This window comes from Euprymna scolopes, chromosome 13 (genome assembly GCF_053919585.1).
Source record: "Euprymna scolopes isolate OS-2025 chromosome 13, ASM5391958v1, whole genome shotgun sequence".
NCBI lineage: Eukaryota > Metazoa > Mollusca > Cephalopoda > Sepiida > Sepiolidae > Euprymna > Euprymna scolopes.
The window spans coordinates 120447977-120468980 of record NC_136494.1 but is presented as its reverse complement, the minus strand read 5'-3'; the positions used below and the strand labels follow the sequence as shown (position 1 = coordinate 120468980).

At 34.7% G+C, this 21004-nt stretch overlaps 1 protein-coding gene across 1 annotated transcript in view; it reads left to right on the top strand.

Moving 5' to 3' along the window:
• The first annotated feature begins 412 nt into the window (after positions 1 to 412).
• Positions 413 to 21004, top strand: part of LOC145292172 (tether containing UBX domain for GLUT4-like) — a 189785-nt gene continuing 169193 nt past the window's right edge. Inside the window, exons 1-3 of the mRNA XM_080138434.1 lie at positions 413 to 701; positions 9443 to 9501; positions 14978 to 15193. Coding sequence (XP_079994560.1) covers positions 621 to 701; positions 9443 to 9501; positions 14978 to 15193 — 356 coding nt within the window. The 5' untranslated portion in view covers positions 413 to 620. The remainder of the gene's footprint in view (positions 702 to 9442; positions 9502 to 14977; positions 15194 to 21004) is intronic.

The following is a 21004-nucleotide window of genomic DNA, read 5'->3' as shown; positions in this document are numbered from 1 at the left end:
ATGTACTTTTTTCCCAATCATTTTTTTTTTTATTATTTAATAATCATTAAAAAGTTTTTGTATTATTTTAATAAAGAATTATTGAAATTATTTTAATTTTTCGCTTTAGAATTATTGAAAACACTTTTTCATTCTTTCTGACTGGCGTTGTTACCACTTCCGGTGAATATCCAGACAATATATAGATGTACGCATCGTCTAACTGTCCTTTCATTTGATTTGTTGCGCTTTATTTAATATTTTTGGTTATCCTTGACTTGTTGTCTACCAAATTTGAGCTTAGTTTTCGTCTGCCAAATTTTAATCACGTTATTACAGTGTAGCGAGAATGAAATAAACCATTCAGTAAGCTCCCCCACCCCTCTTCTTAAAATAACTGGTTTATTTTTAGGCTAAATCCATAACACGCGACACTTACTGGATGGTTTATATTATTCTCGCTATACCGTAATCACGTGATTAAAATTTTGCAGACGAAAACTAGGCTCAAATTTGGGAGACAACAAATCAAGGAGAACCCAGTCTTTTCTTTTAGATTTTTATTAGAGGCGAACAAATGTTCGAACAGAAGTATATTCATAAGGAACTCATAAACCGAGACACCGTCACCGTTTAAAAACATGGCGTTTAGTACTCAGATACTGTGTCCGAATGGCAGAAGGCAAAACGTTGTGTCCAATCTTAATTCTACTTTATTGCAGGTTTGTAGTTTTTATTTAAATGTAATCTTTATTTCTTTAATTACAAAATAATATTTGATCCAAGTCTTGTCTGTTTATTGTACTCTGTCTCTTCATGACAAGTCGTAACAAAGCAAACTGCAATGTCAAGTCATTGTTTTTATTGTTTTTGAATTTGAAACAAAAAAGCTGGTACGCGAACATTTTTTAATTATTTAAAAAGAACTGTTAATATTAATATTATTATTCTAAATTTTACTGAAATTAAAAAAATATAGATAAGAGGTTTAAAACATGACCCTCGCAAGAGTCTGCGCTTTTTGATTTGCGGTTTCTGTAGTATGACACTGATATGGTCTCTTCCTTATTAAAATAGGTAGAAGAGTAACTTATCTTGCCTTTGATAACATTTATTTGTTATGATGCGAATGCACTTACTGATCCAGTCCACGCTATTTTTTAAAATCGTATTTTCACTTTTAATTAAAGTTTTATGTTTTTTAAATTCAATTGTAAGGTTAAAGTACAGAATAGATACAAAACACCCTCCCCTCCCCATGTTAAGAATGGCTTTTTTAAATAATAAGGTTATTTCAGCACGGCACTCTCTGCATGAGTACCTTTGTTATATATATATTTTTATTTTTTAACGACTTTTTCGTTCGTCTGTGGATTATAATACAAACCACAAAATATTTACCATTAACCGTATTTTTTTATTACAAATATTAGTAAATTTTTACTTGGTTTCCACCTTACCATTTTAGAACTACTTAGAAAGCCTTTCTTAACATGGGAAGGGGAAGGTCACGTTAGATGAGAGCGAGATAATTATTTAATAGAAGGAATCTTATAATTTAGGTTGTCAGCACCCCGTTTAGTTCGCAGAAACGGAAGTCAAAAAGAGCCGACAATCTGTACTACTATGGTTAAAGCAAAGATTGCTTGCTCTTATTTAAAAAAAAAAAAAATATATATATATATATATATATATATTTTGAGGCGGCCGGGCCGGGGTGTGGTAGGGGTATTTACAGTTTATGGACCGTGATGAAATAACGTTTATTATTTTAGAAACCTGTGTGGAGAGATTTTAACTATTTAATAAATACAAAATACCGTAATTTAACTTGAAAATCCTACCTCACGGTCTGTAGACCGCAGAAGTATTGTGATGGTGGATTTTTTTTTGTTGTGTTCATTTAGAATTATACTTAATTAATTAAAAAAACAACAAATACAGGAAAATCGGCGATTCTACAAAAAAAAAAAAAAAAAATGAATTTCAAGTATAATAAATGGTACCCTCGTAATAGCCATGTCTCAAATAGTAAGATATCAAAAAATTACGAACAACGATGAGGTAGAATAATAATTTATAAAAACTGTTTTCGAGAAACTTTAGATGGATAATAAAATTTGTCCGACATTTTGAATTAGGTTGTTCACGTGACGTAAGCAACAGAACTTGATTATCGCCCTTGTCAACTTATTAGTCTTTTTTTAGTAAGCATAATATCGTGATTTTGCTTCCTTTGACAATTTTTTTTACATTCATAATTATTTCTTACCTCATCGGTTTTCGTCACTTTTAGATATGTTAATATTTGAGATCTGATAATTACATAGGTATGATTTGTTTCACTAGAAATTCAATTTTTTTTTTTTTGTATAATATAGAAGCGCCAAAAAATGTATTATACACTGTGATAATTTATCAGTAATAAAATGTAATGTAAATAAAATAATTATCTTTTTCATTTTATTTCTACTTTTTTTTTGTTTCCAAGTTTTTGTTTTGGGGAATTTGAGTTTCCAATATTTTACTAAGTCAATATTGGCAGCCATTGGGGTCGAGCTATCTGTGTACAGTTTTGGGTACTAGTGCACTTATTGATCCGTGCTGAAATAATGTTATTTAAAAACCATTCTTAACATGGGTAGGGTAGGGTGTTTTGTACCTATTCTATACTTTAACCTTACAATTGAATAAAAAAAACCATAAAACTTTCATTAAACATAGAAATACGATTTAAAAAATAGTGTGGATCAGTAAGTGCACTAGCACCCAGTTTTGTTTAAGAAATGGCGAGAAGTCGGTAAATTAAAAGTAATCTTGTGACTCATGTTTTTGTTTGGATTTTAAAAGAAAATTGCCAGGACTTATTTGTGTTCTTCAAGTTTGACTCTCCACCCCTACCTTTTTAAAGTGAAACAAAAGAAAAAATGTAAAAAAGTGAAATATTACACAAAATAAGAAAATGAAAAAAATCTTAAAAATAAAATCGACTTTGGGCAATGATATAATATAGTTAACAGCTAAGAAATTGAAAAGATGTACCAGTTATAAACATAATAAAAATCTATTTTCTCTTGCGAATTATGTCCAAGTTTTTCTGCCACACACTGACCGATCGGCTGACAGGGCGCGAGGCTAGAAACATCTTTTGTGAGAAAAAGCTTTTAGAGAAGAGAATAGATCCATTCCCACTAGATTTCAAAGTCTATTTTGTATTCTGTCAAAACCTCAAAATGTAGCAGTAGTACTGTATCTTTAGGCTTATTCAATGGTGATACAGGGAGTTGATTTTTTTTTTTTTAGGTCACCACTTATCAAGGCCTGGAAGCCACTCGGGGATAAGGGTTATTGCGTATACAGTAATCAATGAGATAGTAATGTAGTAATCATTAGTATTGGATATTTGATAGGGTGTCTTACTTAAGAGAGCGGTTTGTCAGGAATTTGTTTATGTTGGACTTGAAGACATTCAAGTTGTAGTCAGGTGGGAAACAAGCAAACGGAAGAGAGTTCCACAGTCATGCACTAAGAAGGTTGTTTCTGCTGAGGTGGTTGACTACTTCTTTATTTAATATGGATTCCAGCAACTTATGACACACAGGAGACTTATTCGTCTGTACTGAGGAGGAGATGACTTTTCGCCTGAATTCTTAAATACAGGACATACTGATGATTGCTTCAGAAGTTGAATACTTTCTGATGTCACAGATTATTTATTTTGGTGGTTATATTAACAATATTAACAATATAATAATTATATTACCAAGTTCATTTGGGGACAAAATTGAAAAAAAATAATTATGTCCAGGTGCAGTTTGAACTCACAACCTCTGTCTCTACTAAATACAGTACACTAATCAATTGACCCATAAGGGCAAGTCTAAAATGATTCAACTATTAAAGACATAAACTTGATTCTTTCTCCTTCCTCTTCTAATTGAATGTAGGTCAGTCACATCAAAAAGGGGGGTAGAAGGGAGAGTACAGAGTGGAATGATAAATTTGTCGGCCTAAAGAAAACAATACTACAGCTTTATTTTAAAACTTTTATTGAAAAATCAATTCAGGTAACTTGATTATGTAGTAGAGCTGAATTGCCTTCAGCCTTAATCACCACCTGGATATGGGTTCAGAACTGGGAGCATGCCTTTTCCACAGGAGCTGAGCGAATACTCACCAATTGGCGGCAATCAGGCTGGCTTTGATGTTGTGGGAGGTCATGTTGATGTTCTCGATATATAAACAAATAAAGTAGTCTAGCGAGTTCAGGTCAGGGGAGTGAAAGAAGGGTACAAAGTCATAGCACTCCTTCTGAAGCCAAGCCTTCCTTGGACTTGTGGGCCAGTTTAGTCGTGCTTCCCTACCCAGGGTCTGCCAGCAACCACCTGATTGCACTAGGGGATCACTACACTCTTCATCACATCCAGGTACACTTTAGCGTTGACTTTCAACCCAGCTTTGAAATTTGGCATGATGTGGCCCTCACTTAAAACCATACCAAAGACCATAATTGAGGCTAGAAACTGTGTTGAGCTATGCCCTCAAGTGTAGAACCGCCCGGATTTGCATTTTGAGGGTGAGTTGTATAGCAGCGCATCTCCGATCTTGCTCATTAAACATTGTCACTTTCAGACATGATAGAAAGCTATGAACATAGAGAAATGATATCTTTTTAAATCCTCCACACTTCGAAGTATGTGATAGTAAAAGAGTAAAAACTTTTTCACTTGTATTATTTATAATTGATAAAAAAATAAAGTATTAATCAGGATTAAATATTGATGAAATCAGTTGAAAAATGTTTTTATTTTTTTTTTTTAACACTGAAAATATTTGCTGTAAATCCCAGTTAAAACAGATTTTTTTTATATAACTTGTAGTAAAAGTGAGTGTTTTTCCAGAGTTCCCTCATATAATTTTTTTTTTTTTTTAAATGTGTGTAATGTACATACCCGTGACAGAAAGAAAATATATTCCGGAAATTACATAAATTGATCAAGTTTTATTTTTAAATATGAAAATCAACTTTTATGGCTAAATTCTTTAGCAATTCATTCTTATGTAAGTAAAGTCAAAATTAAGAGGAAAAAAAATTTGACAACATCAATTTATTTTCAATTACAGAGTTCATCTTTGATTATCAAACGGTCTCAATTAACAAAAAGGGTGCTTATCCAAACTCCCTCGCATATGAAAAAACAAAAAAAAGTCTGTACGATGTACATATATGCAATACAAAAAAAATATACTATACCAAAAGTCACTTAAATTAATCAAATAGTTTTATTTTTATAAATAAAATTAAATTTTATGGCTAACCCATGAGTGATAATCTTGCAATGTCATTTTGCAAATAGTGCAAAGGAACAAGGGAGATAACTCCAAATAAATTCAAACTTGTGAGATTTTTTTTTCAATCTTGTAATGACTACAAATTCCCATAATCACTTGAAAATTATTTCATTTATAAAAATGAAATTATTTTATCAGTTTATGTGATTTTTGGAAAAACTATATTTCCTTTCGTGATGAGTACATACATCATAAATTTTTCTTTATTTTTGTTTTTTCATGTGTGGGGGACTCTGAACAAACCCGTAACAAATGATTATGAATTGAGCAAGCACCTAAAAAATAATTATGAATTGCAGAAAATATTGGCAGAGGGGAATTGTTTTTACTTTATCAAAGATGCATTAAAGAATAATCTGTATGTGATCCATAGTAGTTCTATAGTGCCTGAGCAGATCTTAATTGCTAGATGAGACTTTTTCTTTACCAGGATGAAATATTAAAGGAAATGTTTCCTGGCTGTTTAATTTTTAAAGAGAATATATATAAGATGGTTATCAAGCTTATGGGATTTGAACCTGTGTGACTTTTTGTTTTAGGGTTACCTAAAGAAATGTTTCCCCAACATCGTTTTTAAATTTGTTGTGAATAAGAGTTTTGCGTGTTACAAAAACACTTAACAATAAAAAGCATGTTTTATGAGTACATTTAAGAAACCTTAAAGTGAAGCACACTAAAACAGGGTTACATATTTGCATATATACAACAATTATTTATTTACACAGAAGTATTGAATAATACAGTATTTGTGTACATGCGTGTGTATGTATCATACATGAAGTAAAATGTCTGTTATGTGTATAAGTTTATTGTATATACGTGTATGGACTTAGAATGTTTGTTATGCGTATATATTCTTGTGCATACTTGTGTCTGGATGTTTGTGTTTGATCACAAGAGTTCATAAAATGTGTTGAATGTTCATTGCGTATGCAAGAGTTTGTTAAGGTATATGATGTCATCTAACCTTAAAACAATTCGCTTCTGTTGGGGAAAATAATGTGCGCATGTTTACATCGCAGTTCCATGAGAAGGAACATGTGTTCATGTTGATGCTAAGTGAGAAAAGAGAAAGAGATATAGAAAGAAGTGGAACAGGAAGTAGGATGCCGTCTGTCAGCTAAAACGGGAATCATGACAAGCACAAGTATTTGAGATTCGATTGTGTGCATGTCTGCGGCCTCTGAAATAGCATATCAGTTTGAAAACAGCTACCTATAAATTTTTGTTGATTTAAAGGAAACGATCAGAGAAGAAATCAGTGCAATTGCAGCTAAGATAACAGGGAACTTTCAAGATTGACCTTGTCAATGTTGGTTAGGATCAAAGTGTGGTATGTCTCCTGATACTAGATGTCATTCATTCTTTCCTCAGTCAATGATGGAGAACTTATTCTAGACTAAGGCACTTTTAATTTTTTTTCATAACCTAAAATGCTTCTTTTTGAAAAGCTGAATTTTCTACACATTAAAAGCTGTCCTTGTGATGAGGCAAGTCCGTAGAGACTATCAGTGTATTACAAAACGCCTCTCATTTGGCTGGTATAATTAAAAAAAAAAAGCATTAAAACAGAATGATTTTGTTATGTACTGTTTAGAAATATAATTATTACTAGCCTTTTTAGCCAGCCTATTAAAAACAGGCAAAAGTTATAGCCTGTTGATTTAAAATTGGTGCTTTATGCCAAATTGATGGTTGATTATGATTAAATTTGTGCTCCTTTTTGCATTAAATACTAATCCTTATTAATCCCTAACTGCACATTTAATGGATACCATAATACATGTGTTTGTTGAACCTTATAACAAAGATTCATACAAAATTTCAACTCATTAGTTTCCAAGACTAAGAAATATAATCTTCATTATTATTTTTTGGCACTTGTGTATTACTGTCATGGAACAATTTTTTTTTTTTGTTTTCATTTTGAAAATATTAGAACAGGGGAAGACAATTCAGTTAGGAAAATTTCAGAATTTTGACTTTCTTACAAAAATTAAATTTTGTAAAATAAATAAATGAAATAAAATTTTTCTCAAAACTAAAAGTCACACGCATTCCAATAATGACTCTTCAAAACTATAAATTGTACAAGTCATGCATTTTCATATTATGACAATTTTCATTCATTTCAGAATTTTGACTTTGTTATGAAAATGTATATTTTGTAAAAAGAATTTTTCTCAAAACAAAAGAAAATTGAATTATAATGACACTTTCATTAATTTTCTTAATGTTCAAATAATTAATCTTTTATTTTGTGTTATTCAGATTTTCTCAATTTTATGAAAAAATAAATGTTCAGATAACACTGGTTGACAATAAACTTGTTTGCATTTTTTAGCTGATTTAGGATGAATACCTTGAATCCTAAAATCACATTGGTTTAAAATTTTCAGGTCAAGGTCATTCAGATAAAGTTTTTGAGCTATGGTCACATGTCATTTTTTACATTTTTGTTCACATGTGCGGTGGAGGTAAAATACCATGTTAAATAATTGTTTTGATTGAAATTTGAGTATTTTAATGACAAGAAGTATTCAGATCCGTATAGTTCTGGGTGATTATGTCAAAAAAGGATTAGTTTGAAACCATAAAACCTCAAAATATTTAAAAAATTGGTGCTCAGCATACACAAAAAAGGACTGGCCTGTGCTGGAAAAATTGGTGCCTTGCAAAACAAAAAAAAAAAAAAAGGAATATCATCAACAATCCTCTGGTGGACAGACAGAATACTTTTCTGACCGCTGCATTTCAAGCTCAACTTAATCAAGCAGTTCACCAAGGCTCTGAAAAAAAGATGGTGACTGCTTCATTTACTTGTGCCAAGCTTTTCCACAATTGACCATGGAGGAGTTGGAAGCTAGCATCTTTGTTGGTTCTCAGATCCAGCAGCTCATCAGAGATTCAGAGTTCAAAAACTCAATGTACGAAATGGCACTGGAAGCGTGGAAGACATTTGTTCTGGTAGTGAATAACTTTCTTTGCAACAATAAGGCAAGGAACTATGTTGAACTTGACATGCTGGCTGCTTTCACAAACCTGAGCTGCAACATAAGCATCAAGATGTACTATTTTCACATATGGAATAATGAGTTATGAACAGGGGGAGAGATTCCATCAAGATGTGAAAGAGATGAAGACCGGGTATCGGGTCACTGGGACGCAGTTCTGATGGGTGACTACTGTTGGAATCTGAAGAGAGACCTCCCTGCCACTGAGTTTGAACAATGGTGAAGCAACATGCAATTTTCATGTACTTATTTTTATCGATGCCCACCATTCAGTTTACAGTAATTGATGTTTCTATCAGGTAATCAATATATATTGTTGGCAAAACATTTTTGTCTCTTTAGGATGATATGTTTCAATAAAAATCAGTTGGTAATGTCAAAAAATGTAATCGATTTTATCACAAGATTTGATTTATTTTTGCAAATCAGTTTAACACAAAAACCTGACCTGATGGAAAGAAACGGATGCCATTTTGTGATTCAGGAATGCAAAATCACCCTAAATCAATTGTAGAAATTTAGATAACATTAAAAAATTGTTGCCCAGTGTAATTAATATTTTTTTTGTATTGTTGTTGGCATTTTCAGGTAGTCTACTTGAATTATTTCCCCCTGCTTTGAAATTCAATTGTCTTCCCCTATTATGAGATCTTCAAAATGAAAACAAAGTTGTTCGTTAATATTAATACACAAGAGGCTGTTTTTTATTCCAGATAATTGTTCTTTTTCATATGCATTCAAAATGTGGAAATGCCTACTTAATATTTACGGACATTTCTTTGAACTTCTTTGTTGAGATAAAATTTTTAGCCTGAAGTTGAATATCATAGTATCATAAAAGTTTGATTAATTGAGATTCCTTTTGTTCCTCCAATTTTAGAGTAGTTGTACGTTTTTTGAGCACCATTTCTATGCTTCCTTGGCATTATTTACCTTTCAGAGATGTCCTCTACCATAGTAGAGTTTATTGTATAGTTTAAACCATTTTTATGCCCATTTTGGTAAAAATGCAATAAGTAATTTCTGAATCTGTAGACTTTGTTTTATTTAATTAAACATTAATTATTGTTGATAATGCTTTTTGTTTCTCAATGCAGATTCTGGAAGATGTCTGTAAGAAACAAGGATTCATGCCGCCAGAAGATTATTGTTTCATGTGCGTATCAGAAAACAACTTATATTTTACTTACAAGCAATGCTGATTATTTTGCGGTGTCTAAAAAATATATGAGTATACACCCTCTGTCAAAAATGACAGTAAAAAATTATGCTTTGCCAGTGTTTGCATTAATATAAATTCATAGAATTACGAATGTGAGTTTTAAAGACAAGCTTAGATCTGTTGACCCCAGAGAAACATTAAATCTGAACAATATACAATGTTTACAGAAAAGGAGCCTTTTTTTTTTTTTTTTCCATTTTATTTTATTTTTACTTCAATTCAACACAAACAGGATACATTGCCACTGAGATATAAGTAGCTACTGAAAATTGGAACCTGTACCTACATAGGCATCCTAAGTGGGGAGTTCTGCAACATAATGTTTGTTCACATTACATTTACATTTCTGCATGTTAATACAGTCAGGGGAGTAGGGAGGAAATGTATCCATTAGAGTAGAAAGCCTTCCAACGTCTGGGAAACTCTACAGGTTCTACACTGAAGTTTAACTGGATTAACTCTATGAAACCACAGAAATACAAGATTAATTAACTTTATTTTAGCAACATCTGTACTTTTCACTGATATTTATAGTTAATCTTAAAGATTGAAGTGTCTTTCAAATATGACACTTACTGTCTGATTTATATTCGAAACCCTGATAGCTCCATTTTCAATATACTGTGAAAGTCTAGATTGGAAGGTGTGGTTAGAAGCAAGAAAGAGAAGTCTTACCGTGGGTGCTCAGCGAGTGAGTACAGGCGAAGAAAAGGAAGAACAAACATGGCGGCCAGCATTTTTATTTCGTCCGTTCTCGCATAATCTCGTGTGTGCGTGAAGATGGAACCTATAAAACGATGTTCATTTCTGGGTGCTGCGAGATGATTCCCGGCCAGCCAAGAGAGAAGAGACAGAGGACTGTAGCGATAATCTTTCTTGAACATTCCGTTTGTGTATTTGAGGTGAACCCCCCCCCCTTGTACGTCAAGCTATTTCGGCAATGGCCAACGCAGGTTTAAGCAATATGATTAAGCCTTTTAATGGCGACGGTGATGTGGTGGCGTGGCTTAAAAAAGTGGACCTTGTAGCAAGGATTCAGAAGCTGGATGATGTGGCCGCAGTAATATCACTGTTTCTGGAAGGGGACGCACTGGCCCTCTATTTGGAGCTCAGCGAGCGGGAACAGGGTGATGCAGACGCCATCCAGGGTCGACTGATCGAAGCTTTCGCAGAGGGGCCTTTCGAGGCCTTTAATAAGTTGAAAGAGAAGAGGTGGACTGGTGAATCTGTGGATGTCTATGCGAATGAGATAAGGAGATTGGTTGAGTTGTTGGGCATCAGAGGACATGCCACGAGTCACGTAGTCAAGATGACTTTTGTTACCGGGTTCCCGGAAGAAATATCGAAAAGGTTGCAGCAGGTACCGAGGGTGGAGACGCTGGATGTGAGTGAGCTGCTTAGAACTGCGAAAATTTTGCACCATATGGGGGTAGAGAGGACTTGGTACTTAGTGAAAAAAGTCGACCCAAGGATCACCAAAGAGCAGGTGAGGCAAGTGGTCAGGACATGCGACAGATGTCAGTCGATTGATCCTGCTCCAAGCACGCATGAAGCTGGCCAATTGGAGGTGAGTGGGACCTGGGAGAGACTGGCATGCGATGTCACCCATTACAGGGGTGGACTTTACCTTACCATGATTGACTGTGGGCCCGGGCGATTTGCTCTGTGGAAGAAGCTACGTGGAGGAACAGGCAATGAAATAGCGGCAATCCTTGATGAGGTGTTTTTGGAGCGAGGCCCCGTGGAAGAGTTGTTAACCGACAACGGGACTGCGTTCAAGTCAGTAGCAGTGACAGAAGTACTGAAGAAATGGAAGATCCAACAATTTTTCAGAGCTGCCTACAGACCTAGTGGCAACGGGATCGTAGAGAGAAACCACCGCACCATAAAGGCAGTTGCGGAAAGAGGAGGCACCTCACCTGAGCAAGCCGTCTTCTGGTATAACATGTCGCCTAAACTGGGATAAGTACCAGAGACGGTCCCGCAACTGTCAATGTTTGCATATTCCTGGAGGCATCCCAGGGTGGAGCTGGCAAGCCGAGAAGTAGAGGCCACAGGGACAATTAAACTCGGGGACGAGGTATGGGTGAAGCCACCGGGGGCGCGCTGCACCACACAATGGAGTAGGGGTCGCATAACTGGGAGGAACACTAGTAACAACATTGTGGTGGGAGGAGTCCCGAGGCACATTCTTGACGTCAGACCAGTTGAGGGCGAAGCAGTGGAGGGGAGTGTGCAGCCACAGGAGGAGGACGAGACACCTCAGAGGCCAAGTAGAGAGAGGCGACCGCCACAGTGGATGAGAGACTATGAAATGTGATCTTGAGATCAGGGAGGCATGTGGTTAGAAGCAAGAAAGAGAAGTCTTACCGTGGGTGCTCAGCGAGTGAGTACAGGCGAAGAAAAGGAAGAACAAACATGGCGGCCAGCATTTTTATTTCGTCCGTTCTCGCATTATCTCGTGTGTGCGTGAAGATGGAACCTATAAAACGATGTTCATTTCTGGGTGCTGCGAGATGATTCCCGGCCAGCCAAGAGAGAAGAGACAGAGGACTGTAGCGATAATCTTTCTTGAACATTCCGTTTGTGTATTTGAGGTGACCCCCCCCCCCTTGTACGTCAGAAGGATACAATGTTATGTCAATCAAAACTTTTTTTTTCTTAGTAGTCCTTAGAGCCCACCTACATTTTTATATATATTAAGTTGAGAAGTTCTTGTAGAATTTTAAATTTTGATTTCAAATGATGTATTTTCAAATAAGTTTTTGTTATAATTCTTTTACTTTATAAATCATTTTAAAGAGCGTTATTTGCTCTATCTAATCATTTAATTACAATCGTTTTAAAACAAGTATGTCTTCTTTTCAAAATGTTGAATACAAGATGAAAAAAAACAAATTCGCACAATTTTCTTATTTCAATTCAAGCTAGGCTGAAAAACTCACAATATCAACAATGTGTTTGGCCCAGGAACCACTACTGAACGCTCAGCACAATATTGATTTAAGAGATTTTGTGGTGGCGAGGAGTCTTGAAGATGATTAGCATAGTGGTCGGCCATCAAATGTTAACGATCAATTAAGAGCCTTGGTCAAAGCCAATCCACGCACAACTGTTTGAGAACTTGCTTCTGAATTAGATGTAACATATACAATGCTTTCCAACCACTTGAAAGAGATTGGAAGAACAAAAAAACTTGATAAATAGGTGCCTCGTGAATTGAACGGCAACCAAAGGAAACGCCATTATGAAGTGTCATCTTCCCTTCTTTTACGCAACAAGAACGACCCGTTTCTTAATTTGGTTTTGACTTCGAATGAATAGTGGGTTCTTTACGACAACTAGCGATGCTCAGCTCAGTGGTTAGATGCTGACAAAGCTCCACGATACTTCCCGGAGCCAGTTGCATCAAAAGAAGGTTATGCTGACTATTTGGTGGTCTGTGACTGGTCTCATCCATTAGATTTTGAATGCAGGTGGAAACATTACTGCAGAGAAGTACTGTTAACAAATGGATGAAATGCATCAGAAATTTTGACAACAGCACCCAACATTAGTTAACAGAAAAGGCCTAATTCTCCTCCATGGCAATGCCCGACTGCACATTACTAAACTGACCCTGCAGAAGTTGAACGAATCGGGCCATGAAACTTTGCCTCATCAGTCATACTCTCTAGACCTCTCATCCACTGACTACCACTTTTTCAAGCATCTTGACAACTTTCTGCATGAGAAATGCTTCAAAAACCCTAGCGATATCAAAAACGCTTTTAGTGACTTCATCGCCACCAGAACACAAGATTTTTACATTACTGGCATGAATACACTAGTTTTGCGTTAGCAAAATTGTGTTGATTCTGATGATTCTTATTTTGATCAATAAATTTTTGTGTGAGCTGAGATATGATCATCTGAATTCAAAAGTTTAAAACCTTAACTTTTTTGTCAACCTGATATATAAATGAATACTTTAAGTATTTTATAAAGTCAAGTAAATATTTAAAAGTAATCTATCAAATAACATTGTAATAAATTTAAAAAAATTGAGCCTTAATAGATTAATATATTTTATTGAAATCAATTGCATGACTGCTATGCAATAGATGACATTGCAATAATTTAAAAGTTTTTATTCACCAACAAAGTAATTAGTCTGATTTTATAATCCACGATAAAAATATTAACAAATAACTTGATATGTAAATGTAACGTTGTTCAGTCTATTAAATAAGACTTTGTATTATTTGGATTCTTCAGATTACAGTTCTCATCTTGAGTGTTCTTTTTTTTTCACAATGTTTTGGTCTACATAACCTCCGACCTTCTTCAGATGTATCTTGTCGAACTTGGAAATCTGCATGTAATTTTGAATGAAGCCCTTTATTCATGGGAGTAGCATGCTCTCGTCCTCTTGGCCATGACTGGGTAAAAATTCTAAGTAATTTGCACTTATATGTTGGGTGTTGCCTATCTTGAGGACTGAGCCTTCAACCTCCAAAAGAGTGTAACTTTACACCTGAATTTTACTAAGTAATTTAACCACTATGTCACAGATCCGTTCAAGTGGATAAAGTACTTTGTAAAATTCAGTTATGATGTTACACTCTTCTGGAGGTTGAAGGCTCAGTTCTCAATGTGGGTGACACTCAAAATACAATTGCGAATTACTTAGGATTAAAACATGCTAACTCCATGGATTACACACGTTTCCATTCAAGTTTCAATGCAAATTCTCAAGTCCAATAGAAAGGTTTTCAAATTCAACAAGATACGAGGTGCCTTCAATAAGTTTCCAGACTTTTTTTGTACAGGCATTTAAAATTGGCATAGACTTCTAAAAATTCTGTATGTTATTGCTATGACTAACCAATTTTTATGATTTCAGGTTTAAATGAACAGCTACAGCAGGAATTGGAATACCCTCTACTAAAGCCTGATTGCCACAGCTGGTGAATTTCAAATGCAATTGTGAGTGAGGACACTTTAGAAGAACGAGATGCAATAAAATTTTGTGCTGAACTTCGAAAAAATACCACAGAAACATATGGAATGCTTCAGACTGCTTTTGGACAATCTTACATGGAATCTAGCATCAGTTTTAGAGTGACATAAGTGTTTCAAGGAAAGTCCACTGCTATTCATCAGCATGCTTGCACCACCAAGAGAGAGATGTAGGGAGGATTACATCACAAATTAGCTCTCCCTCTAGCAGTTGGGCATTTATTAAGATTTTTATGAAAGAAATATTCCTTTTATGCCTCTTCGTGCTACCAGTTTAGGCTGTCTGAAGATATTGGCTTCCTAATTTAAATGCACCAAACATTGATGTTTTTTTCCTGTTGTTGGTCTGTATTTTGAAAAGAATTGATGTTTTGTATTTGATTTATTTATTTATTTATTTTTTTTTAAGGCATGGCCGCAAACAACCTGACTTGACGATATCATTGCGGTACTTGGGTTTGCCCAATAATGCTAAACTGGAGCTTGTCAAGGCCCCCAAATCACGGAAAGAGTCGGAAGTGTTGATTGCCTTGAGCCTAGAGGATGGAACTAGACTGCAAAAGTCGTTTAAGCCACAGGTTGTTCTTTGGGAAATACTGGAAATCTGGCAGAAAGAATCAGACAGGTTGGTTTAGAAAATTTTGTAAATTACAAGTGAATTTCTCTTAATTTATTTAGAGGACGTGACAGTGTTATTTTAATATGAGAAAGCCATAACATTTGGATATTCAGAGTTATAAAAATTTTGTCTTTTCAGCTTGCACTCTGAGATGAGAAAAAATATTGGACTTATATTTTATCTTTTCTTCATAAAATGAATTAAAATGAAACCAATTCCAAAGTTTCTGAAATATATATATATATATATATATATTATTATATATTATTATTATTTTTTTTTTTCACACCTTATCAAGGCCAAGAGGCCGCTTGAGGATAAGGGTTAAAGAGTGTACAGTAGAAATTGGACAATATAGTAATCAATTCAGTAAATTTGTTAACTTATATGGAATGGCTCATCAAGAACTTGTTTACGTTAGACTTGAAGACAACCATATTGTAGTCAGCCAGAAAGCAGGAAAACGGAAGACAATTCCACAGGCATGCAGTTCTAAGAAAGAAGCTTTGTTCATGAAGTCTACGTTTAGGTTTAGGCACAGATAAAGAGTGGGGGGAATTATTGATAGTGTTTTCAGCTAGACGAGTGTTTCTTGTGAAAGTTTGGCGAGGGGGGACCATAGACTGAAGCTCAGTCGAACACTTTCCATGAAAATAACGATACATCAGAGACAAACTCGCAACATCTCTTCTGTGAGATAGAGGTTGCAAGCAAGAGAAAAGGACATCTCCTACGAGGCTACAAAGTCTATTTTGAACTCTATCAAGGCAGGACAAGTCCTTTCTAGCAGCTCCTGCGCATATATGGCAACAGTATTCCATCCTTGGACGTACCTGGCTTTTATATAGATAGAGAATTGCATCAACAGTGAGATATCTACTGGATCGATAGAAAGATCCGACCATTTTTCCAGCGGCCTTGGCAACAGATTTGATGTACGTGTTCCATTTAAGATCAGGAGTAACGGTCCAGCCCAGAAGCTTGTCAAAACTTGAGGCCTCCTGAAGACGAGAGCCATTCATTTCAATTAATGTCAGATGTGGATCAGAGTGTTGATGATGTAAAGAGAGAAGCTTGGTTTTAGATGCATTAAAAGTAACCAGCCACTCCTTTCCCCCATTATACCACGTGCTCAAGATCAGAGAAGAGAGAATCGGAGAGAACTTGGCCGTTTACTGTCTTAGATGCGCTACCATAAATGGTAGTGTCATCAGCATAAATGTCTACAAATGATGTAAGGATGTGATTTGGAAGATCATTAATGTAGATCAGGAATAGAGTTTGGCCCAAGATGGACGCCTGAGGGACTCCAGCATTAATACTGTGAGCTTCTGATTTTGAATATAGTTTACACTGAAGTTTTTAATCCTTTTTGATGAAAACTATACATGTACAAGAGAGTAGAAAGTAGACCATGGGTTTACTTTCAGCAGCCTCATAACTCTTGCTTTCCTTATTTTGTCCTTTAGTCCTCATATTCCATGAGTGATGTTTCTGATAAAAGGGGAAGAATTGCTGTTTTCTGAGAATCTATGCATCAAACACATAACTTATTGTTGACTAATTTTTGACCTTGAAATTTTATCAAAGTTATAGCTAAAAAGAAACATAATTAATTATCTACTAGCAGAACTTGTATAAACTCCACGATAGTTGAAACTTTTTAAAACACATTCTAAATAAAAAATAAAATAGAACAAATAACGATGAATTTAAAGCAATTTCTTTTAGTAAATTCTTTTATAATCTTTTAAAGCTAAAAAGAATTGATTTAAAAAATTTACATTTTCTTTTAATGAAAATTTAACACACAGCACGTTTTGTTTTTTTCCGAATAATTTTTGATATAAATGATAACAGATGTCAATTCACTTGCACATTTTTTTTTAATTTTAAAAAGAATCTATAATGAAAATTAGTTTCCTCTCAACATGACCTGTTTAAAAATTATAAAATAAAATAGCCAATTTGAAATTGTAAGCAGACAGCCATGTTTTTTGAAAATATTTGGAGAAGAAATGGTTTTAATGATTCTTAACTGATAAAGAGCGACTATGAAGGGAGAGAATTCGTTTCTCATTAATTAATGTTTGTAATGGTGTTTTTTTGTTTTGTTTTTTTGTTATACTGGACGTTGGACAAGTAAATCAATATTTAGATAAATATACAAATTCTTGATCACATGAATTACTCTTAAATTGCACTGTCTTCAAACACATTAAAAAGAGTATGTTCGTAGCAATTTTAGTCTTCCATACTAAAAAAAGAACTGACTTTTTCAGATTACTTATTAACATCTACAATTAATATATATATATATATATATATATATATTTATATATATCTATATTAGTGTTGGGACGATTGGAATTGGAAAAATCACAACTCTTTATGGTATTGGAATTGTGGAAAATTTGAGCTCACTTTCCTGAAACGATTCTTGATAAAAAACAACAAAAAATGAAACAAGTACAGATGTATTTATTTGTTAGTTGTTCATTTACAACATAAGATTAAGGATCACAGAACTACGGGTTATAAATCCTATTCCCAGAATTAGCATTGATTTTCTAAGTCTAATTTATGTTTTATTAGTCAATTATGGTAAACAAAGTAAACACCCTTGAGTTCACTTCCATGAAAAACCTTCTTGTTAAACATCTCTATGCTGCCTCTCAGGAAATTTTAAATGCCCTGGACAAACTTTTCCAATTTTGCCAGTGCTGGCTTGACATTGTCTGGTCATTAGCTTCTAAAATAATTGTTTTATTAAAGTTTTTCACTTTGGACACAAGATGAAAATCTCATGAGTTTAGCAAAATCTTGGATAAAAATACTTAAAAGGAAAACATTTAAAAGTTTGTCAAATTAAAAAAAAAAAAAAATGAATTATATCTACATTTAAACGTAATCCCTAAAACAGAAGAATGAGATTCGAGTATTTGTTACTGTAATTAACAGAACAAACAAAGATTAAAAACGAATATGTTACCAAATGTTTGCATGAATTACTTTTCTACCTATATGGATAAGATTATTTGTGTTTAATCTTATTTGAAAACATTTTTAGTTTAAAATAAACTTAGTGTTAACCCTATTAGAACCAAAAAATGGCCGCCATAAGCCCTGCAGGAGGATCTTTGAAAATCACTCAGAATAGAAAATTAAACAAAATGCTGGTAGAAACACATAAAACAAATGTCAACAATCGTGTGAAAAATTTTGTTTTAATTTTCAATTTTGAGCAATTACAGTGTGGAACAAAAGTATCGCCCTAAAGAAAACAACACTCCAGTTTTATTTTAAAACGTTTAATGAAAAAAAAATCAATTCAGGTAACTTGATTATGTAGTAGAGCTAATATTTATTCAATGTCGCCACTTTCAGCCTCAATGACTGCCTAAATATGGATCTGGAACTGGCAGCATGCCTTTTCCACAAGTGTTGGCAGGGGCTTGGCAAATACTCAGCGGATGGCGGTGATCAGACTGACTTTAGTATTGTGAGAAGTCATATTGGTAATGTTCTCGGCATATGACCAGATGAAGTAGTCCAGCAGGTTCAGGTTGAGGGAGGCGGGGGGGGGGGGGGCAGTGAGAGAAAGATACAAAGCTGTAGTACTCCTTCTGAAGCCAAAGCTAGGTTTCTTTGGACTTGTGTGCCGGCTGACCACGTCCAAAGGTCGAGTTCTGCTGTCACACCCAGGTTCTACCAGTGGCCACCTGAGTGCACCAGATCACCAATTTTCAGCACATCCAGGTACACTTTGGCATTGCCTTTCAAGATGACTTCAAATATGTGAGGTGGCATGATGTGGCCCTCATTTGCCAGAAACTGTGTTTTCATCACTTTGGGCACATTCCTGTTATTCCTGTCAATCCAGCGATACATTTTGAGGGTGCTGGCAATGGTCCCGTTGTCATAACTTGAATCGGTAGAGAGAATAAGTTGTACAACGGTGCATCTCCAATCTCACTTGTTGAACATTGTGCTACTTTCAGACATGATAGAAAGCTCCTATTGCTCTTGGGATTTGTACACAACTGACCAACTAGTAGATAGTCTGCAACAAAAAAAAGAAAACCCGTTTTTATCAAATGGAAATGGAATCATGTCTTTTCTAGGGTGACAATTTTATCGTTCCACCATGTTGATAAGATTAGGGGTACAAAAAGTTGTGAATATCTCTAAAAAGTTAGAATTGGTTGTATCTGATGATCATTTTACATTACATTTATATACGAAACTGATTTCTTACTAGAAATTCCAACATAATTTTCTTTTTTTTCTTTTGGCCATGTAGTCGTCTAAAAAAAAAAGATAGAATCATTTTGGGGGAGTGATTATTAGTATCTGTATCTTTTTATTTATTTATTTTTTTTTACAGTAAAGCAAATCAATCTAATAACTGACTAAATCTTTATATTTGAGAGCTATGTAAACATCCTTTGATAGAGGGAGAGCAGATAATAGTTAACAGTCCCCCTCTCCATGTTAAGAATGGTTTTCAAAATAGTAATATTATGTAAAAACTCATTCTTAACATAGAGACGGACTGTTAACTATTCTATGTAACATAATCCCCCATTGAGGAGCGTTAGAACTATGCTGAGGTAGCTTGTATTCCCGGGTGAAGCCAGATAACCCAAGGATTTAAGATAGAGAAGATAAATATACATATTTTATTTCATGTCAGGATGGATGTTGTTTGAAAATCAGAGAAATATATTTTTACGGCTAAGAAGTTGACAACAGGAAATTTCACTTAGAACCTTGTCTGGCCTTAAATGAACCCAGGGTCGGTTGTCAGAATTGACATCTGTCCTTGAAAATGGTGAGATAATTTCAGGTGTGGGAACGGTGCCCACCCAGAGACCTGGGGCTTTCGATTTCGTGGAGATTTTGAGGTGAAATCTTATTGGCTGGGGAGAATTTCCACCTCCATCCACTTACCTAACTATATATACGACTGTCGTGCAAGAATTAGCGAGAGCGAGAGAAGAGTTGAGTCAAAGAGAGTTTCAGATCAGAATAGAGCAGAGACGTGACCCCTCCCCACCTCATCCATCCATCGGTTGCTGTCTGTGAAGAGAGTTGAGACTTTGAAAAGAACTTAAAAAATCGGAATGAGAATTGTAAAAACATTTGTACATAATTTTATGAAAATTAAGCTTTTGTAGATAGACTACAAATCGTTTGTCTTTCTTCCTGCCTGCCGCTTCGATATTCACTTTCAGCATGCCAGATTTTATGTAACAACCTCCAAGGAGACTAGACGACACGTGCCAAGAATCCAGAGAAATAAAAGTCTTAACCACCTTCTCGAAGGAGCCGTTGTTGTCTTATTATCAATTGTTGTTTTTAATTGTTTATGAAATTTTCAAAAAACATTAACAATGAACAAATGATATTTGGTTTTTGTTTTAAAAGAAAAACAAATCTTACAATTTTCAATCGATTACAAAGAAAACATTTGAGAAAATAATTTAGAAAGATCTACTTTTGTAATATACTCTCAATTGTATTTTTTATGTGGACATTACACGGGCGGAGTACCGTCATTTGAATATTTTTTAGAAAGCATTAAAAAGGAAATTATCTGTGCAAGAAAGCCATGAGATGGGCCATTTAATTTGTCTAGAATCTACAGTCAACTTATACACAGGTAATACCTAAAATGACGGTCCTGGATATGACCTTAAACTATATCCGATGGTGAGGCCCCAGCTTGCGGGCTTTGGGGAGTATGGAGCTACCCTTTAATTGCCATTGCTCCCAGGTCCACTCTGACCCGGAGTGGTAGTACCTGTTAGGGTC